This window comes from Pongo pygmaeus, chromosome 2 (genome assembly GCF_028885625.2).
Source record: "Pongo pygmaeus isolate AG05252 chromosome 2, NHGRI_mPonPyg2-v2.0_pri, whole genome shotgun sequence".
In the NCBI taxonomy this organism is placed as follows: Eukaryota; Metazoa; Chordata; class Mammalia; order Primates; family Hominidae; genus Pongo; species Pongo pygmaeus.
The window spans coordinates 126,486,361-126,507,506 of NC_085930.1; the positions used below are offsets into that span (position 1 = coordinate 126,486,361).

The 21,146-nt window shown below is 34.9% G+C and overlaps 2 protein-coding genes across 23 annotated transcripts in view; both read left to right on the forward strand.

Moving 5' to 3' along the window:
* The window catches only part of SLC4A7 (solute carrier family 4 member 7), a 110,943-nt gene extending 93,998 nt beyond the window's left edge, over positions 1 to 16,945 (forward strand). For all 6 annotated transcript variants that reach the window (XM_054479788.2, XM_054479787.2, XM_054479793.2 and 3 more), the window contains 4 exons: positions 3,642 to 3,773; positions 6,425 to 6,522; positions 10,303 to 10,410; positions 12,818 to 16,945. In XM_054479788.2, coding sequence (XP_054335763.1) covers positions 3,642 to 3,773; positions 6,425 to 6,522; positions 10,303 to 10,410; positions 12,818 to 12,899 — 420 coding nt within the window. In that variant the 3' untranslated portion in view covers positions 12,900 to 16,945. The remainder of the gene's footprint in view (positions 1 to 3,641; positions 3,774 to 6,424; positions 6,523 to 10,302; positions 10,411 to 12,817) is intronic.
* A 3,286-nt stretch (positions 16,946 to 20,231) lies between these two features.
* The window catches only part of NEK10 (NIMA related kinase 10), a 264,785-nt gene continuing 263,870 nt past the window's right edge, over positions 20,232 to 21,146 (forward strand). For 13 of the 17 annotated variants that reach the window (XM_054479798.2, XM_054479804.2, XM_054479795.2 and 10 more), the window contains exon 1: positions 20,257 to 20,438. The gene's annotated coding sequence lies outside the window, so the exon portion shown is untranslated. Of the gene's footprint in view, positions 20,439 to 21,146 lie in introns of all 17 variants that reach the window. The other 4 variants (XM_063662104.1, XM_063662105.1, XM_054479800.2 and 1 more) reach the window with 3 other exon arrangements.

Consider the following 21,146-nt stretch of genomic DNA (forward strand, 5'->3'; position numbering starts at 1 on the left):
TAACTTCAGAATTCAGGACGTTCATGGAACAAATACATTTTCAAATGTAAAAGCAAAGGAACCAAAACAACATGGTTCATTATTAAAATATTTTGATACATGTTTTTCAGAAATTGACAGATCTGGAAGTTAAAAAGTAATGAAGGCTACCGATGACTTTAATAAGACAATATAATTCATTAAATTATCACAAAATATTGCATTTTACAAATAGAGAATGTACATTCTTCTGTAAATACTACATAAAAATTGGTTTTGTACATGGCCACAGAGAAAACCTTACAGAATTTAAAAAGCTATAAAAATTACTCAAGTAGTATTTTCTAATAACAGTTAAATTAGAAATAAATAATGGAAAGCCACTAAAATAATCTTAAATATTTGGAAATTAAACACTGTTCTAAATAATTTCTGAATAGAAAACAGTTAAAAAACCATCTAGAGGTATTGAAAGAGAGAAAATTATAACAATGTCTAAAACTTTGAGCACAACTAAAGTTACACTGAGAGGAAGGTGTATGCACTTCATTGCCTTTATTATTCAGGAAGACTTCAATGCAACTAAGTTGTTTTTTTAAAAAAATCAATAATGGATAAACCACTCCCAAGCCCATGTAAAGAAGAAAATGAGAGAATGGATATACAAGATTAAGGAGGAGAAGAGAGATAACCAGAGATATGGAGGTGATTCAAGGGACTTGATGAAAATAACACTTGCATGAATATCAATAAATTTGAATATCTAGAGCAGAGGTCAATAAACTTTTTTCTGTAAAGGGCCAGATAGTAAACATTTTAGGCTTTGTAGGTCACGAGAGTATTATGTGGGTACTTACGTAATCTTATTGATGAAATTTTAAAAATAATTTTAAAAATATAGGACTATTAGAAAAATGGAATTTTTTTTTTATTTGACATTATTTTACTTAATTGGGGTTCATGGTTATTGTTCTCTACCATCAAATTAATTCCAAATGTTTATCTGTAAAAAAACATTCTTAGGTTATGGGCTATACAAAAATAGATGGTGGATGAAATTTAACTCAGGTGCTATGGTTTGCTGACCTCTGACCTGGAACAAATAGATTATTTTCGTACTATATCTAAATTTCCAAAATTGACACTAGAAGTATAAAATTTGTGTATAGCCCGGTTGCATAGAAGAAACTGGAAAAGTGGTTAAAGACTGGTCCTTAAAGTATTAGGGTCAGATTGGTTAAAAACTTAATTTTAAAGAACAGGTAATTACAGTACCCTCTTGAATTATTCTAGACCAAAGGAAAAGATGGAAACCTATGCAATTTTTCTCAAAAAACACAAGTTATTAATACCCAAGGCTAATTAAGTTGCACAAAAGATTTATGCTGCCTTCTTACTAATATAAATGCAGAAACCTTAAACTAAAATATTAGCAAGTAAACAAATTTAGCAGAATTTCTAAGAGTAATATATCTTAAGTAGATAGACAATGATGCTTTGGCTTCAAAGCAGTTATTAACATATTTGTTGAAAATGTCATCGTATACCTATTAACCCAAGTGATTTTAGTTAAAAACAAAAAAGACTGAGCCCTTAATAGAATTAATAAGAATTGTGTTAGGGTGGCTGGGTGTTAGAAAACTTGATGAATTAGTAGGCAGTCTCTCTCAATGATCAAAAACCATAAAATACTTAAGAATAAATTTTAAAAGAAAGACCCCTTTAAAGAAAAAGGCTTTATAATAGCATTTGTATTAGCTTCCAAGGGCTGCTGTAACAAAGTACCACAAACCGGAGGCAGTATGTGGGGGTGGGCAGCGACATGCTCTGTCTGAAGCCTCCAGGGGGGAATCCTGCCTTGTCTCCTCTCTTCTGGAGGTTTGCTGGCTGTCTTTGGCTTGCAGCTGGGTAACTGAAGTTGGAGCCTTTGTTGTCACGTGGTGTTCTTCAACAGCTTATTTCCAAATAAGTTCATATTCTGAGGTACTGGAGGTTAGGACTTAACTGTCTTTAATGGGGAACAAAATTCAATCAATAACAGTATTAAGGGACAACAAATAAGACTTGAATAAATACCGTGTTCTTTGTTTTAAAGATTTCGTATTATAAAACTTTAAGTTTTCTGAAAAATCGCATTTAAATGTAATACAGTGCCAAGTACAAATTCTACTGGAGTTTTGTCTGAATGTATGTGTTGGGGTGGGGGGTGGTGTCATTGTGAACTGGATAAATAATTTGGAACTGGATAAATAAAAAATAAATGCCTGACTCAAAAACATGGATGGTAGAAATGTTCTGTATCTTGTCTGCGTGTGCATTATATGAGTAGTATATACATTTGTCAAAAGTATCAAACTGTACACATGCTATTTTGCAATTTTTATGTATGTAAATTACATATTCATTAGAAAGAAAGACATAACTACTAGAGAATAACAAGATAATGATAATTATAACTAAGAAGGATTCCTGGCTAGGATTGGGCATAGAGGGCTTTGCTTTGCCATCTACTTCACTGTTCGTGTGCTGATACTGTACTGTTTTAATAACCAAATATTTAAAAATTGCTGACAAGTCAGTGTAGCCACCATAATATAGAATTGGCATATGAATAGACAAATCAGAAAAATAGACAAATGGGTCCAGAAATGTATCTGAATACATTGGAATTTTATCACTTGAATACCGTAAGCAGGTTATTTCATTAAAGGTAGTATTTCTTTTGTATGGGAGAATTTAGTATTGGACGATTTAAATGTATACTGGAAGCTAAGTAATGTTCTACTCCTTATCTGAGACCATGTTCAGAAATCATAATTGAATTCAGTATTTAAATGGTAAAATAAATTGTAGTAGAAAATGTAAAAGAGTATTGTATAATCCATTGATTGGGACTAACTTTTCAAAGAAGATAGGAAAACCCAAGTGTAAAAGGAAGATATGCTATATTTGACCACATGATAATTAAATGTTTCTTATATGTTCAAAAAGTATAAAAAACAGTAAAATCAGACTGTGAACTGGGAGAAAATATTTGTAACATATAAGGCAGATAAAAAATTTCTATTCAAACTACACAGAACTCATAAATTCATAAACAAAAGTCATAAAAACCAACAGAAAAAACAGTCAAAGTTTAGGAAATAGCAGGTACAGAAGTGGAAATCTCATTGGCCAATCAGCATTCAAAAACATGCTCATCTTCAGCAGCAGTTAAAGCAAATTAAAGTGTAGTTTATTTCTCCCATATGATTGAAAAGTTAAAACCTAATGTTGGGAATAGGTACTCCAATGCATTGCTCAAGAGATTTTTAAAAATTATATATACTTACATAATATATAATGTCTTAAAAATTAATTGTTTTCTGCTTTGATATTCAGTGTTTAACCTGCTTCATAATTTTATGCGTAGTGCAAGGGATTTATGCAGGAGAAGGTTAAGAATGCCATTTACTTTTTTCCTCTCTTTATAGTTTTTTTTTTTTAGCAGAAAGTAAAAAAAGATAAATAATTGACTCAATTCCTTTGAAACAAAATGATGTGTGAATAATTTTTAAACTATATGAAGCATTTTTTATAAGATTTAATAAATATGCTTTTCCTCTTTAAGTGATACAGTTTGTATTATGTGTTACTTAATATTTCCTTCCCCCTTTTTAAAGGTTCTTGCATTAGTGTTTGTACGCAAACTCATGGACCTGTGTTTCACGAAGAGAGAACTTAGTTGGCTTGATGATCTCATGCCAGAAAGTAAGAAAAAGAAAGAAGATGACAAAAAGAAAAAAGAGAAAGAGGTAAAAAGATAACAATTTTAAACTTACACCACTTCCTTATTTAATATTTTGCACCATATTGCAGGCACCATTATAATCACTTTACATGAATCAGTTCCTTTCATCCTTCTAAGAACTTTATAAAAGTGTAGTAGGTACTGTTGTTATCTCCATTTTACAAATGAGGAAACTGAGGCAGAGAGTGGTTAGGTAACTGTTCCAAATGTAGGGTCTTAACCATTTCACTGTTGTACCTCCATAGCTCTGACACAGTAATTCTTTTCAAAAATTACATATCATGTGCTTACTAAATCAGCAATCAGAAGAATTAGAGTTTTAGCAATATTAAAATATAGGTAACACAAAATAGTTGTACATCAGAGTATATTATCTGAGAAAACCTTAAATACATTTAATATAAATTTTAGCATATATTTAATTTTAATAGCATTTTAATAATTGGCATACATAATGACAAAAAGGATTTTTAAGTAATTATCTTTTTTAAAAAGTATAATAAAGTTTTAGTCTTTATATGCACTTGCTGTGTACCACCATTAGTTGATTTGTATGCCGAGATTTAAACATAAATACTTTATTCTGAATTGGAATTTGATTTTTAATAACCAACTCGATACTATTAGTTAATAAGAAGGAAAAGTAGAGACTTGAGTATATAGCATTGATAGTTTTGTTGATTGTAGTTCCTTGCTCCATTTTCCCATTCAGAGTATTATTTGAAAATCAAAGATAAGAAAGACACGTATTTTTAAATGTTATGGTCCTGTTTAAATAGAGATTAAAATTTTATTGATTTTATGTTTATTTTTCAACAAAAATTGAAATTCTTTAATTAGATACTAATTAGAATATTAATTTGAATTAAGACACCAGATTTTTAAAATTAAGATTTTGGTTTTCTTCAGAGTTATATATGTAAATATGTATGAGGGTTTTTTGTTTTTTTCTTCTGAGATGGAGTCTTGCTCTGTGGCCCAGGCTGGAGTGCAGTGGCATGATCTTGGCTCACTGCAACCACCTCAACCTCCCGGGTCCAAGCTAGCTGGGGTTACAGGCACCCGCCACCAAACTGGGCTTGTTTTTGTATTTTTAGTAGAGACAGGGTTCCACCATGTTGGTCAGGCTGGTCTTCAACTCCTGACCTCTGGTGATCTGCCTGCCTTGGTCCCCCAAAGTGCTGGGATTATAGACGTGAGCCACTGTGCCTGGCCTGTATGAGTTTTTCGTGATTTTTTCAAATAGAATATAATTTACCTATAAAATATATGGGCCAAATTCCCTGTTTATTACTTTCTGTATTAATTAGAATAAGGTTCGTCATATATAACAAAAAACAAAAGTAAAAGTGGCCTTTAAACACAAGGTTATTCTTGCGTTTCAAGTAAAAGAATTCTTGAAAGCAAGTGATGTAGTGTTAAGCCCCACAAAGTTATCAGGGGCTCCTTGTTACTTTTCTCCTGACCTCAGCATATAGTTTCCATCCTCATCTTCACTTCATGAGTCAAAATGGCTGTCAGACTCCAGCTGTCATGTTAGCATTATTGACAGCAGGAAGAAGGAAGGGATAGAAGGCTAAATAGCTTCACCATATTGTCAAGTTTAAGGAGTCTTTCCAGAATGTCATCCAGTAAGTTCTGCTTGCACCTCATGATCCTACTAAGTTGTAAGGAATGCTAGGAGATTCAGTTTAGGGGTTTTTGTTTTTGTTTGTTTGTTTGTTTTTAGGATCTGGGCAAATTGACACCTCAAAATAGTCAAATTTCTATTAGTAAGGAAAAGAAATATGAATGTTCTCTCAGTGTCTCCTCTTCTGTCCTATCCATCACCCCCATTATTAACATCATAATTTTCTTCCGTGTCCACTGTCCAAGTTGGTTTCAACCTGAGCTTGAGCCTTGATCTTAACCAGCCTTAGTGGTCTGCTTTGCTGGATTCTATAAACATTTGCTAAATGATTTGATAGTACTTTCATTGATGTACTTTTAAAAAGAGTATAGGAACTACCATGATGGTTATTAGTAATTATCACTGGGGTGGGCTGGAGGGAATTAAACAACAAATACTCTCAGTAAGTTAGTCTGAGAGTATTTGAAACATTGCTGAGAGTATTTCAATTTCTGAGATATTTTTGATTGTTATAACTGGAGGGGCTGCTACTGGCATCTGATAGGTAGAATTCTGGGGTGCTGTGAAATACTCTATATACACAGGACTTCTACTACAAAAGATAAATATTACACCCTAAATGTCAGTATTGCTGAAGTTGAGAAACCCTGCCTTATCCAAATGATATTCTGCTCATATTGTGTTGTGATAAGGTTTCACAGAATGTTATCTCTCATTATAAACCTACATAATAATTGATAATCACATTTATGTAGTTAAATTGTAGTTAAATCTTAAATAGTATAAGTGATAGTGATTTACATAAAGAAATGAAAGTTATATCAGTGTTAAATTAGTCATGTTTTACAAGTGGTTGTTTTTATTTTATGTTACAAGTATGTGTTCATGATTATAAAATTTTTCAGTAATGGCAGATATATTTAAATAATGTCAGTTTGGATTTCTAAGTCTTTAAAATATATATTAACCAATTCTCTTGGAAAATATTCTGGGAAAAGTAACCTCTTCACACATGTGTTATAAAGGAAGCTGAACGGATGCTTCAAGACGACGATGATACTGTGCACCTTCCATTTGAAGGGGGAAGTCTCTTGCAAATTCCAGTCAAGGCCCTAAAATATAGGTGAGATATAACTTTATGCTCTAAAACTTTTGTATGCATGTCAAATGTATTAATAAGTCATATAATGCTTCTTTAAAGTGATGATTTCTATTTTATAAAAGATGATAAAATCTGCATATGGTGTATCAACTAAAGGAGGGCTTCACACAATTTGAAAAGGAAGTCCCTTGCTCCTTTCCCACCCAAGCTGGACTTAGACTAGAGCCTTAAACTAACTTCCATGCTAAGCCAATAAAATTTGCTTGTCTTCTATCACTCCATCTATCTTAGTGAAGTTTAAAATCAGTACATGAGTCTGAGAATATTTCCATTTTCCCAGTAGTGTAGCTTTTTCCTTTGTGCCCTTCATTAGGGCTGGGGTCGGTGGGTGCTGGAAAATAAACGTTTTCAGTAATCTTTGTCAGTATCCATTCAAATACCAGTAATTCATTTTCTGATAGCCTTCCAATATATAACTATGTTTAGAGGCCCTAGAAGTCTCTTAGTTTTCAAAGATGTGATTTGATTATTGGCGGTGAGGGTTCATATGATGTAAGAATTAATATTTTATGTATAATTCATTATGTGTGATTTTGATGATTTATATTTAAATTTAAGAACTAAAGATATAAAGGTTGGGAAATGCAGACTTTTGTAGTTTTAAAAGATTAACCTATATTTGTGTACACACCTGATTTCTATTTCTACACATCTATTCCATTTCTGATTAGCTAGAGAAATCAGTCTTAGAGGCCTGGCGTGGTGGCTCACACCTGTAATCCCAGCACTTTTGGAGGCTGAGGCAGGTGGATCACCTGACCAACATGGGGAAACCTGTCCAACATGGGGAAACCTGTCTCTACTAAAATACAAAATTTGGCTGGGTGTGGTGGTGCCTGTAATCCCAGCTACTCAGGACAGTGAGGCAGGACAATTGCTTGAACCCAGGAGGCAGAGATTGCAGTGAGCCAAGATCATGCCAGTGCACTCCAGCCTAGGCAACAGAGCAAGACTCAGTCTCAATAATAATAATAATAATAACAATTTATATTTGTGTACACACCTGATTTCTATTTTTTTTTTCTTTTTTTTTTGAGATGAAGTCTCATTCTTGTCCCCCAGGCTGGAGTGGAATGGTGTGATCTCGGCTTACTGCAACTTCCGCCTCCTGGGTTCTCCCGAGTAGTTGGGATTACAGGCGCCTGCCACCATGCCCGGCTACTTTTTGTACTTTCAGTAGAGACGGGGTTTCACCATGTTGGCCACAATGGTCTCAAACTCCTGACCTCAGGTGATCCGCCTGCCTTGGCCTCCCAAAGTGCTGGGATTACAGGCATGAGCCACTGTGCCTGGCCCTCCTATTTCTACACGTCTATGCCATTTCTGATTAGTTAGCGAAATCAGTCTTAGAAAATATACAGGTTTCTTCCCTGACCAGTTGATAGAAAATGTTTTATTGGTATTTAATTAACTTCCATTTCTTTTTTTTTTTTTTTAGCTATTTATAGCTTTTACAGGAGTAACATTTGACTTGTACATGTTGATTAGTTGTGATGAATGAATTCAACTAATTTTCCTCTATACATTTTGCTATTAATTTTCACTATTGGTATTATTCTGTATTAATATTTCCCCTCAAATTTTTATATACTTTAAATGCCAAGCATAGAGGCATTTAATACGGATATTTAATATATCCAGCCACAGCGATCTGCTTTGCTGGGTTCTAGAAATACTTGTTAAATGATTTAATATATTAGCTTCATTGATGTACTTCTATCTAAAAAGAGTGTAAGAACTACCATGATGGTTGTTAGTAATTATCACCAACTTGCTGAGAGTATTTGTGCTTAATTTTTATATCCTGCTTTATCACTTTTTCAGTGTAATTATATATGGACCTTGACAAATTTAAGTGGAGTCTATAGTCTGATAAAAAGATGGATATCTGTAGTTTTCCTTTTGTCTTTTAAGTGGTGACGTAAGCCGTGATTAATGTGGCTATGTTTAAAGTTTTTTACATCAGGAATGCCAGGAAATGGCTAATGTGCTTATTTGCCAGAATTTTATATCTTAAATAGCTTTGGATTATTTATGTGGAAGAGCAAATGAGATAGTATATGAAAGTATTTGGAAACTGTAAAGCCCTTATAAAAGATGAAAATAATTTATGTAATGCGGGCAAAGTTTTTCCCATCTAATTTCATTTTGAGGGAAAAAAATACACACTTTCTTCATAGTGGAGGATATTTAGAAGCTAGAAGGTTTATCAGAAATTCCTTTCTTCGCTTATTTGAAGTTGGCAACCAAGTGAATAAACGTTTACTCGGAGTAGGCAGGAGTAGGCAGAGTTTCAAGTTGGATGGCTATGCCATTATAAACTTGGGTATTCAGATTTTGTGTACTTTTAAAAATCTGAGCTGGCGAAGGTAAAGAATCCATTCATAGAGACTTTTCAGTGACCTCCTCACGCTTCTCTTCAATCTTAAATTTGTAAACAACATTCTGATTTTAAGTATGAACAGAGCACTTTCTAAATAACTGCTGTTTAGTCATTTGTAAACTAGTTGTAATCACACTGTTAATTTAACATTACCTAGTTTGACATTTGTATTTGTATCTTGTTTGTCTGAATGTATTTTTTTAATCCAAGAAAAAGGACTTGCAAATGTATTTGTATTAACTTTATGATACTTTCCTATTACTTGTGATGGACAACCTTGAGCCCCAAATTAATTATTTATGGATATTATTGGATTTGAGGTCTTAAAGTAATTTTCATAGAAATATAGAAACAGAAACATTTGTCTCTTATTGTAATAAATGGATAGTACTCTGTTTTGTTTTTTTTTAATTCTGGAGATGGAATCTTGCTCTGTCGCCTAGGCTGGAGTGCAGTGGTGCAATCTCGACTCACTACAACCTCTGCCCCTGGGTTCGAGAGATTCTCCTGCCTCAGCCTCCCAAGTAGCTGGGATTACAGGCGAGTGCCACCGTACCTGGCTAATTTTTATATTTTTAGTAAAGACGGGGTTTCACCATGTTGCCAGGCTGGTCTTGAACTCCTGACCTCGTGATCCACCCGCCTCGGCCTCCCAAAGTGCTGGGATTATAGGCGTGAGCCACCATGCCCAGCCTACTCTGTTCTTTTAATTTTGATAAACTTGATAAAATACCACCTTTATCACACTAAATATGTGAATAACAGGTAAAAGTGGTACTTATGAGGCTATTTTATGTTAGCTGTTGAAATATTTTCAGAGCTTTGTTTTCAATTTCAGAGTGTTATCTTTCCAAGCATTCTTTATAATGATTTGTAAAAGCTATGAAAAATAAGATTTTAAAAATCATAATCTTAAGTTTTCCTTACATACTTTGGGTATTTATTTGGTAAGATTAAATGTGTGCCAATTATAAACGTTTTCTAGTTGACTTGAGATTGTATTATTTTTTGTATGTATAAGCACATTAACATAGTTGTATGTTATTTCAGTAGCATATTTTCAGCCAAGGTGATCAGAGGGCATCATTGCTAGAGTGCTGCCGACGTACTACTGAAACCCCAAATTGGATTCTGAAGCAAAGTTCCATAAATAAATCTTGCTAACTTACTTAATCTTACTCCTAGTTTCGATTAGAAAGAAAGATGTAATTCTTCATAAGGCCTTTGTAGCAGAACTCAAATTCTGATATCTGGCAAAGGTTTTCTCAATTTAGTTGATGAAAGCAGATAATAAGAATGACAATATTAATGCTTTTGCAAGTACTGAATACTAACCAAAAAGTGTATTTGTTCTTCAGTGTTGATCCCTCAGTTGTTAACATATCAGATGAAATGGCCAAAACTGCACAGTGGAAGGCACTTTCCATGAATACTGAGAATGCCAAAGTAACCAGATCTAACATGAGGTAGTTATAACTATTTATGTGTTTTCTAACTGTAGCCAATTTTCATTTACTTATGATAGCTTCATTCCTTTCTTCCTTTCATCCATCATTTTAATGTATACTTGGAATAAGGTATAAATAATGATTATGTTTTTGTCTTTTAATTTATAGTTACCTATTTTAAAAAATAATTTGAGTCAGGCACGGTGGCTCACACCTGTAATCCCAGCACTTTGGGAGGCTGAAGTGGGCAGATCATCTGAGGTCAGGATCATCTGAGGTCACTTGCAGTGAGCCGAGATCGTGCCATTGCACTCCAGGCCTGGGGGACAAGAGTGAAACTCTGTCTCAAAAAATAGTAATAATAATTTGAGCTATTTTATCATAAAAGTAAATTTCATATAGCAGTATGGAGTAAACATAAAAAAGATCAGAAGCCATATAAAGATTAGATAACTATTAGGGATTAAATACTGCAATTGAATACTATTTCAATCATGCTTTCTGATGGTCTAAGAAAAGAGAAAAACACAAGTTGTTCCCTTCTTGTGTTTTGGTTTAGTATGCCATTTGTTCAGGTGAGGTAAATATTTTGCTTGGAGATATTTGGAAGAAATCGAATCCATTGACATAAAGACCATTCAGTTTTACAGTGGACCATGTATTGAAAGTATTATGTAACCTCTTTCTTACATTTCTTGTTATGTAACCTTTTTTCTTTCTTTTGTTCTCACTTCAAGAACTAAGCCCTCAGGGATTCTGTTTGGTAATCATCAGTACTTTAATCCCTTAAGCCTCTGGAGATATGAATTACTGTCTTGTAGGGTGCTCAGTCATTCATACTCAGCAAATACTTCTTTTTTTTTGTACAGTTTGTGTGAGATGCTATGTTGGGTGTCTGTATATTCTGCTTGGGCATCAGATGAAAACTTTTCTAGGCCTTCAGTCACGTAGCTGTTTTTGTTCACTTGCTGTCTTAGCTCTGTCTTCCGACAATAATTGATTAGCTTTTTCTCATTCTTTCACTACCCTCTTTTATAACCTTTTTCCTACCTACTCTCTATCATATGTTTTTCTCTTCTGTCATCTGAGTTCTAATTTCTCAGCTGACTGTTTCCTTTCTTCTGTCTTTGATCTTAAAAAGTTTTAAAGTTAAACTCTTTGTAATTTTGGATCATTCAGTACAGCCAGAATTTTTCTAAGTATTCTTTTTACTATTAGTAATTGTTCACACTGTCAGCACCTCTGGCCTTGTTAGTATAATTATCATAAAAAATAAAGGCCTTACAATAATAATTAACATCTTTTATGCTTCTGCCTTTTGTTTGGGTTGCCCTGCACTTCAAAATCACATAGGAAGGAAGAGAATGTCTTGGCTGTGTTGTTTAACAGGAAAATGTTTGGGGATGGGGGTCTATTCTTCAGTTTGTCTGGAGAAGACAGCAAACCGTAGTGTGTTTTTACACTTTCTGAAAACTTTTTCCAGAACCCAGATATTCATATGTTACAATTAATCAATTAAATCCATGTACATGGAGTCACTGTGTGATACTAACTTGAAAATATAGAATAGGTCGGCCCGGTGCAGTGGTTCAGGCCTGTAATCCCAGCACTTTGGGAGGCCAGGGTGAGTGGATGATTTGAGGTCAGGAGTTCGAGACCAGCCTGACCAACATGGTGAAACCCCATCTCTACTAAAACTACAAAAATTAGCTGGGCATGGTGGTGCATGCCTGTAATCCCAGCTACTTGGGAGGCTGGGGCAGGAGAATCACTTGAACCTGGGAGGCAGAGGTTGCAGTGAGCTGAGATTGTGCCATTGCACTCCAGCCTGGGCAACAAGAGCAAAACTCTGTCTCTCAAAAAAACATATATGTATTTCAAATATTTGTTCTATATATATAGAATACATATTCATAAATACAAAACCAATATGTATATAGAATATATAGAATAGATGTATTGGTTTTGTATTTATGAATCAAATTTGGGGTGAGAAGTTTTATAAATTTATAACCTTCTTGGAAATTATTTTATACCTATCTATATTAACAAAGATTCGTATATTAATAGATTTTTCAGTAAAATAAAAGTCTCATGCTATAACTGTTCATATATGAAATAAAAGTAATCCAACAGATTCTGACCATATACTGCCCTATTTTAAAGACCCCCTGTTTAGTTGTAAGAAAAACATGAATTTAAATTGCAAACAGAATTTTTAATATTTGCAATTTTTTAAAAACAGAATTTTTAATATTTGCTTTTCCAGTTACGTTTATTGATTTAGAAAAGGTAAAATTAGCAAGTCATAAGTTTGTAGTGTTAATAGTAATCTCAGAAGGTTTAATATACTCATTGTTAGCCATGTTTAGAATTGAATATTTATATTTAAAAAATATTTATTTTAATTCTTTGTTTTAAATAGTCCTGATAAACCTGTGAGTGTGAAAATAAGTTTTGAAGATGAACCAAGAAAGAAATACGTGGATGCTGAAACTTCATTATAGAATTGAACCAAGAGGCATTATACATATAGATATATACATATGTAATGTGTGCGTATCATGTCACTGTATTTAAGAATATTGTATGTCATGCTGTTTATGTGTGACTACCGGGTTTTTAAAAGTAGTGTCTGGAGTTTGTAATGAGCACCGTGGAGACTATGTATTTAATGAAATGCTCTCTTTGAAGTGAGGTACATGGTTCTTAACTATTCAAATATTTATTCTGTTAGAAAAAAAATTTCTGTTTTGCAATAGAAGGATGTGGAGAAATGCTTTCAGTCTGCTTTTGTTAAATCTCTTTGTTCATCAGTGGCAATTCATAAAAACCTTAAGTGATACTTTGTTTATATGTTTATAATTTTTATGTGTTTCTTGAAATTTTCACATATTATTTCACTTTTGTTAGTGCTTTATGGGAAGAATAGGGAGTCTATACCAGTGCTGTGGGAAAAGTGGTAACATTTCAGGGCTTCTCTATTTGTGTTTCATTTCTGTAGATGTCCATCATGTTTCACTAACTGGCGTTTTCTTAGCCATAGAGATGACTGTAGAACAGTGGAAACTTTAATAATGATAGTTTTTAACTTTTATGTTTAAATTTTTTTTAATCTTAAAACCTTCATATCTAGGTGTCCATTGTGACAGACAAGTAAAATTGCAGGTGATTTGATAATTAAGCACCCATACCATTTATAACTTCATGAACTTAAAAAATTATACAATGCCAGTTTGCAATAGTTAGATTTTGATGCCTTTGTAGAATTTTTTTCTGAATCCTTATGCTCTTTTAAAGCCTATAATTCCCACTCGGTTCTCTGCCTTGTCTCTCTTTGTCTTAAAATGGTTTAGTTTCCATCAGGTTCAAGTTCTTGACTATTTTTCTCTTATAAGTAGTAGGCGTAAATAATCAGGAGTCAGAATTCTCTAAGAAGGGTCTATGATCAGTATTACTTTATTAAGAATTACCTTTCATTTTCTCTTTATGTTGTTATTCTTTCACTTTTGTAGATTACATTTAATAGCTTGTTACCTGTGATTTTATTTTAAAATATTTATTTTGATATGATGCTTAAATATTATATAAGCATTTGGAAAAGTAACAAATAGAGTAAATTGTTAATGTAAATAGTTGGTGCTCACTTTCATTTATGTTTATTATATTAAAGCAATTGGTAGATTTTACATCTTTGATATAAAGCACTGCCATATTTATATTTTAAAAGGAAATTAGACATTTTATATGTAGCTCAGATTAATGGCATTTTTATTTTGTGTGTTAGTTTTTGCTTTTCTGAGCTTTTTAAAGTCTAACAAATCTTTTTAGTCATCTTTTATATACTTTTAGCTCCACATGAAATAAATGTTGTTAAGCCTGTAGGACTGGATGAATGGGGTTGTGAAACTGATTTGACAAGAGAATAATTTACAAAAATCAAATGAGTATTGAGAAGCCACAGAAATATCAAAAATGGTGACATCACTATTAGGATGAAAATTTTAATGAAATTCCAATGCTCCCTTTAACCATATAATTAAATTACAGAAGTATACATAATTAATCTAATAAAGGATCATGAGGAATGCCAAAAGCTGAAATTTTAGCAAGTCTGGTGTTTTAAATTCATTATAAACTATTTATTAACTAATGTAATGTCCTCCTCTAAGACCATATTGTAAGAGTCTAGTTAAAATGATGAATTCAACTTCTGCCTCTGATGAGAGGTTGGAAATGTAGCTGCTTTTCTTTAGAAAATATATAGCTGTCATCATTTGGTACTGCCTAAAAAGAGTTAGACTCTATTGGCAATTGATAGAGTATTACCCACGGTGCTTATTATTGTTTACGAGCTTCCATTGTAATGATTCCTTTTTATTTGTAGCAGCATAATTATTTCCAAAGACCCCAGTATTTGCTGCTATTTTTAAAACTCCCCTGATGTACCTGAACAACAGGATTTCCTCACATCATTTCCTTGTGTCTGGACATCAGGGGTAACAACTGTACTTACTTTACAGGAAGAAATTTTAAAACTGAAAACTACCTGGGATCATAGTGTTTCTGTGATTTTATTTAATTGTGTATAGTAATTATCCAGTGCCAGAAAAACCATCACTTGCAAAATACTTTGCACTCAAAATGTTTTTACAATGCTTCTAAATGTTACTGGTTTCTGCTTTCTTTTGACTACTTGACTGACAAAATGATCTGACTACTCCATTTAAGAGCAAAGGTAACTCATGTTTAAGTAATTAACTGCTTGTTTTAAGTGATTATATTTCTTCCACTGTTTTTGAAAAATAATCATAGATAGCATTCATTGAGAGAGAGTGACAGATATAATTTACTACATATATTGATTTTTAAATAAAGTTGCCTTAAATAAGTGTATATAAGCAGTAGTAGTTGCTATGTACTGATTTACCTCAAGGTGCAAAATAATTAAACCTGTACATATTCCATTTACAAAATAAATTCAGCCCTGCACTTTCTTTAGATGCCTTGATTTCCAGAATGGAGCTTAGTGCTACTGAATACCCTGGCCACAGAGCCACCTCAGGATATTCTTTTTCTCCACCCTAGTTTATTTATTTATAGATATCTGTTTACAAAGTCTGTAGTAAATCCTGATGCTGACCATCTGAAATGTACTTTTTTTCTGAATGCTGTTTCAATCTAAAATAGCAGCTTTTGAGAAAACAATGATGTAAATTCCTTATGATAAAAGGATGATTCTATATATTCTTTAATGATATTAAATATGCCGAAGCCAAGCACACAGTCTTTCTAAAGTGTGTGTATGTTTGTGTGAATGTGAATGATACCGATCTTATATCTGTTAAAAGTTGTTTTAAAAAGCTGTGGCATACCATTGTTCATATTTGCCAAGTCTTCTGTAAAGATGTCTAGGACAAAATATTTTATGTGCTAATGCATGTATTTGTAAACCAGATTTGTTTACCACTCAAAATTAACTTGTTTTCTTCATCCAAAAAAGTTTATTTCTTCCACATACTTAAATTTTCTGTGTGGGTATAATACAGCTTTCTAATTTTTTTCTTTCACAAAGGCAGGTTCAAAATTCTGTTGAAAGAAAAATGCTTTCTGAAACTGAGGTATAACACCAGAGCTTGCTGTTTAAAGGATTATATGATGTACATCAGTTCTATAAATGTGCTCAGCAGTTTAACATGTGAATCCTGTTTTAAAGTGCTCAGATTTCAACTGTGTAAGCCATTGACATAACGTTGTAATTAAAAATGTTTATATGAAATAACTTAATGTTTTAAATTTATTTATGTAGATCACATCATTTTTATCATATGCAGTGCAAATATGTGAAATGTCTTTTGGTTTATTCCAACAATTATTTATTTTGGAAAGTAAATTTAAGACTTTAAGGACATTCAAAGTTTAAAATAGTGTTCAAATTGCAAAATTTGGCAATCTTAATATAAATTGGTTTCTTTTCTAACTTTTCAAAAACTAACATTAAATGTCAATTATAGGAAAACATAGTTGGAAATGTAATCATCGAAAGATCATTTTTAAAATGAAATTTAATTAGCACATATTGACTTCAACATTTGACTTAATTGTTAAACCCCAGTTTTGTTTTTTTAATCAGATTTTTGCACACTGATTAGTTTTTGTGTTGTGGCTTTTGTTGCTTTATTATTCAAGTTTTTTTTTTTTTTTCCCCCATGGGGGAGATTGTCTTCCAATGTTTAATTACCTTTAAATAAATAAAAATTGAATTTTATTGTTCATTTATATAAAATTTGATACCTTGATGTAATTTCACAATGCAGTTTTCCCAATTTTTATGGCTTTTATAATTACAATGATATTTTCTTCTATAATAAAATCCAAAGTAAACATTTAAATTGTAGAACTGATATTTTTCATTTATATGAAGTATAAGCCTCTACTGGGTCTATATTGTGAATGATCCTGCCTTTCAAATTTGTTTCATAATTGTTAGATGAAAACTATTTTTTTGGAGATGTTACTGAAGTTGATTGAGCAATAAAAGTCTACTTAATTAGTTGTTGGCTATTGTCTTTACTTTGTACTCTGATTATTAGGAGAGCCACATCTCTGTCTCAGCTTGAGATGGGATAGGAGAGGAAGGAAAATGAGTGATGTCCTAGGCTTCAATAGGAGAGAGAGAAAAGAGGAAACATTGAGAAAAAAAAAAATAGTGTTTGTTTCATAAAGGTGTTTGATAGTTAAGAAATAATTGATATTAAAGCTAAGAAAAGGCTGATCCATTTATCCCCCCCCACCCCCCCCCCCCCCGATTTTAGAAATGTTGCTGTGTGATGTGTAATGATCTGCATGATAATACCGAACTCTCCAGGGCTTTTCTTTGTTTTTTTGTTCGTTTGTTTGTTTTTTGTTTGTTTTTCAGACGGAGACTTGCTCTGTCGCCCAGGCTGGAGAGCAGTGGCCTGATCTCTGCTCACTGCAAGCCGCCTCCTGGGTTCACGCCATTCTCCTGCCTCAGCCTCCCGAGTAGCTGGGACTACAGGCGCCTGCCACAACGCCCGGCTAATTTTTTGTATTTTTTTAGTAGAGACGGGGTTTCACCGTGTTAGCCAGGATGGTCTCGATCCTCTGACCTCGTGATCTGTCCACCTCAGCCTCCCAAAATGCTGGGATTACAGGTGTGAGCCACCATGCCCGGCCACTTTCTTTGTTTTTAGTGACTTAGTTTATTACGAATTATTTTCCTTAATAGCAAATTACAGGTCTTGGTTTGTTTTTCATTTGCCATGTGTGGAACACTTTCCTTTTGTGTTTTCTGCACTGAAAAACATGTGATAACCTCACCATGAATTTGATAGCCTTTGGAATAAGATGGGGATAGACACTTATGTTTTTGGAAATTTCATTTGAAAATTTAGTTTACATATATTTTAGGGGAAAATTTTTTTTGTCAATTTATAATTCCTAGCTACAGACCTTTGAGATTCTGTAAGAGGAGAGAGGAAAAGAGTTAGCTGTCTTTGATCTGGCCAATAAAGGCATATCTGATCTCTTGAGTATCACTTCTTTTCATGGTTGACCTATACGTTCCTACCTCTGTGCTTTTAATGAAAACATTTCTGCTGTTTAGAAAACCTTTCTTTCTGCTTTTCTTTCAAAGCCCAATTTAAGTTCTGCCTTTACTTCAAATTGTACTCAGCCCTCTGCTTTCAGTCTAAAGATCATTCTCATTCCTCCACTTAGATTGTGTGTGTGTGTGTGTGTGTGTGTGTGTGTGTAAATAGCCTTTTCTTATTCTGGACCATTGGGCTAAAGTCTTTATAAATTTTGGGAAGTGGTTTTATCTTCTTGTTGAGTTGATCCTGAATATCTACTTACATGCATATTTGTTACCTTTATGCTGTTAGGACATTATGCTGTTTTACTCTTGAACTGTATAATTTACGTTATGCATTTCATTTTTAAAAAGGCCTTGGAAAAATATGTTTTCATAGTTTCGAGCCTTGCTATATAAGCTATAAGCTTGGTGCAAGATCTCTTGTGGGATTTTATTTTGTGTCATGTTACAGAGGGACCCTTAACATTTGAGATGATAGTGTATGTGTCTTTTAGAGACAGTGTCATTCTTGCCTCTTAATCTCTGCAGCTTTCAGGGAAGTTCAGGAATATTCTGGGATGGCCAAAACATTAGTTTAAGACTTTAATTTTACTGAGTAGTGGAAAGATGGGAAGCACAATTGGTATTCTGGTGAAGATGAGAAGTTCAGTGCAGTCATGTCTCACTGCTTAATATTTATTTTTTGAGATAGAGTCTTGCTGTGTCTCTCAGGCTGGAGTGCAGTGGTGTGATCTTGGCTCACTGCACCTCTGCTTCCTGGGTTCAAGTAATTCTTGTGCCTCAGCCTCCTGAGTAGTAGGGACTAGCATGTGCCACCATGCCCGGCTGATTTTTCTGTTTTTAGTAGAGAAAGGGTTTGGCCATGAAGGCCAGGCTGGTCTCGAACTCCTAACCTCAAGTGATCCTCCTGCCTCGGCCTCCCAAAGTGCTGGGATTACAGGCGTGAGCCATGAAGCCAGGCCGACTGCTTAACATTTAGAATGTATGTACAGAATACTTTTTCTACTCAGCATTGGTCTTCCTGCCCCGTCACCTTGTTTTGTTTTATTGGTAACATTAATCCTGATTGTTTTGTATCTCTGAAGTTTAATTAGTCTGCTATACTCACCAGAGTTTGGCTTTCATCTTGCCTTTCTGCATTTCCAAAATAGGACCGTCTTCATTTTAAAAAATGCTTTCAATTACCCAAGCGTAAGTATTGTTAACCCAACAGGCCTACTTACTATCCACACCAGAAAAACGTTAGGGTTCACTGTATTCATTTAAAATCCAGTTTGGGAAGATGTAATCGCCAGACACACTCATGAGCGTTTAGTGGTACTAAGATGAGGTTGAATAGGGCCCAGTACTCGAAGAAATCGTCGAAGGAGCATCATCGTGGTTAAGACCAGACTCAGGTAGGTTTTACCCTGACTCCATCACTAGCTCTGCCATACTGGATTACTTAGGAAACTTCTTGTGCCTCCATTTTATAACTAAGTGAAATAAATAAGGAAAGAATTTGAAATCGTGCCCAGCATAAAATTAAGCACTCAATAGATTGGCATTTTTCATTTATTTAAAGTTACAAAATGTCAGGTGTATTTTTAAAGCGTTATTTAATGCAGTTGAGAATTTAAAGAAGCTTCAGACTTTCACAAAAGGTGAAGTGACTTGCCCAAGGCCACAGAACGAACTGGTGATAGTTGTACTATACAGGTTTCTTGAATCCCAGGTCACTCTTACTTTTGGTGAAAAATACGGTGCTGTGGCACCATATTCTCATTGCCTGTGGCTTGAGTAACTGAAGACGTTTTCATGCCATATGAAAGGTATTTAGCATGCTGCATTGATTCCTTATCAGATTAAATCTTTGCTTTTAAAGACAATTGATTTTTAGCCCATAGCAATTCTTGAAAGTAAACACTCCAAGATGAAGGGGCCCTTTCCCATCAAAGGTTAGACACCCTAAATCCAGAAAAATCTTCAACGTGTAGGAGACCTGTTCACAGGTAGCTCTAGGTTCCGGTGAAGTGGCTGCCGCACAGCCTTCGGCATCACTTGCCACCTCTTCTGCTTGCAAGCTTGGTGGTGGACCTAGCGCGTCTCTGGTTGCTACGGCGATTCCCCGGCAGGCGTCATCCGTCGCTATGGCGCTCTGCACTGCGCAGCATGGCTGCTCCCGATTGGCTGAGGCGCCTCAGGTGGCGGAGGAAGAATTGTCGGCATTGGCCTGGCCAGCGCTGGTTGGTGGCCTGGAGGAGGATTTGATTGGAAAACCAACGGTGCAGCTGGCCGCGGTGTCCCTGAGGTTGAGGGGACTGGGAATAGGCTGGCGGGAGGACGGGACGGGCTGAGACCGGACGGGACCCCCGGTCTGCAGCAGCAATTGACAGCAGCAGGGACAATGATAAGGAGATTGGCCTGAAGGAGGGACCGTCCCTTCCGCGCGGTGAGTAGGCGGGAGCCGGTGCTCGGCTGTGCCGGCGCGCAGCTTGAGTCAGGGTCTCCGGGGAGACGTCCTTAGGTCCCTGTGAAGCGGCCCCGAAGCCTCAGGAGCCAGCTTCACTAGACAAGAGGCAGGGGTAGAGGATGCCGCTGTGGTGGGTAAGTGAGTCACTGCGTGAGGCAGTCTTTTCAAAGCAGATGGGTTTGTGTTGGACGGATGGATGGTGGGAAAGCGCCATCAACGATGCTTCATGGCGCTTCCATTTTGATAACGGAATTATTCTGGTTGAATGGAACCTGAATGTGTCTCTTCCAATCTGCTCCGACGCCTCTGAAGGTTCATTCTTCATCTCTATGAGCGTCACTTTTCTGCCTTCGCCTTACAGGATGCTGCTTTGACTTTGCCCCTCTGCTTTTCTGCTCTACTTTGGTGAGCTCTTCCACTTCCTCGCCTCAGGCACCATCTATCTGACGATGATTAGAAAGTCTCCACCTGGAACCTAGCCTGCTCTACTAACCGTCAGACCCCAAAATCCAGCTGCCAAGTTAACTCCACACATGTGCAACCCTGAACGCCATCTTCCCCATGTCTGCTACTGCTCTTGCATTCCCTATTTTGGGCATCACTATCCATTCAGTTTTCAAAAACTACACTCTAGACAACATCCATGACACTTACTGCTGCTTCCTCTGCATCTCTATCAATTATCAA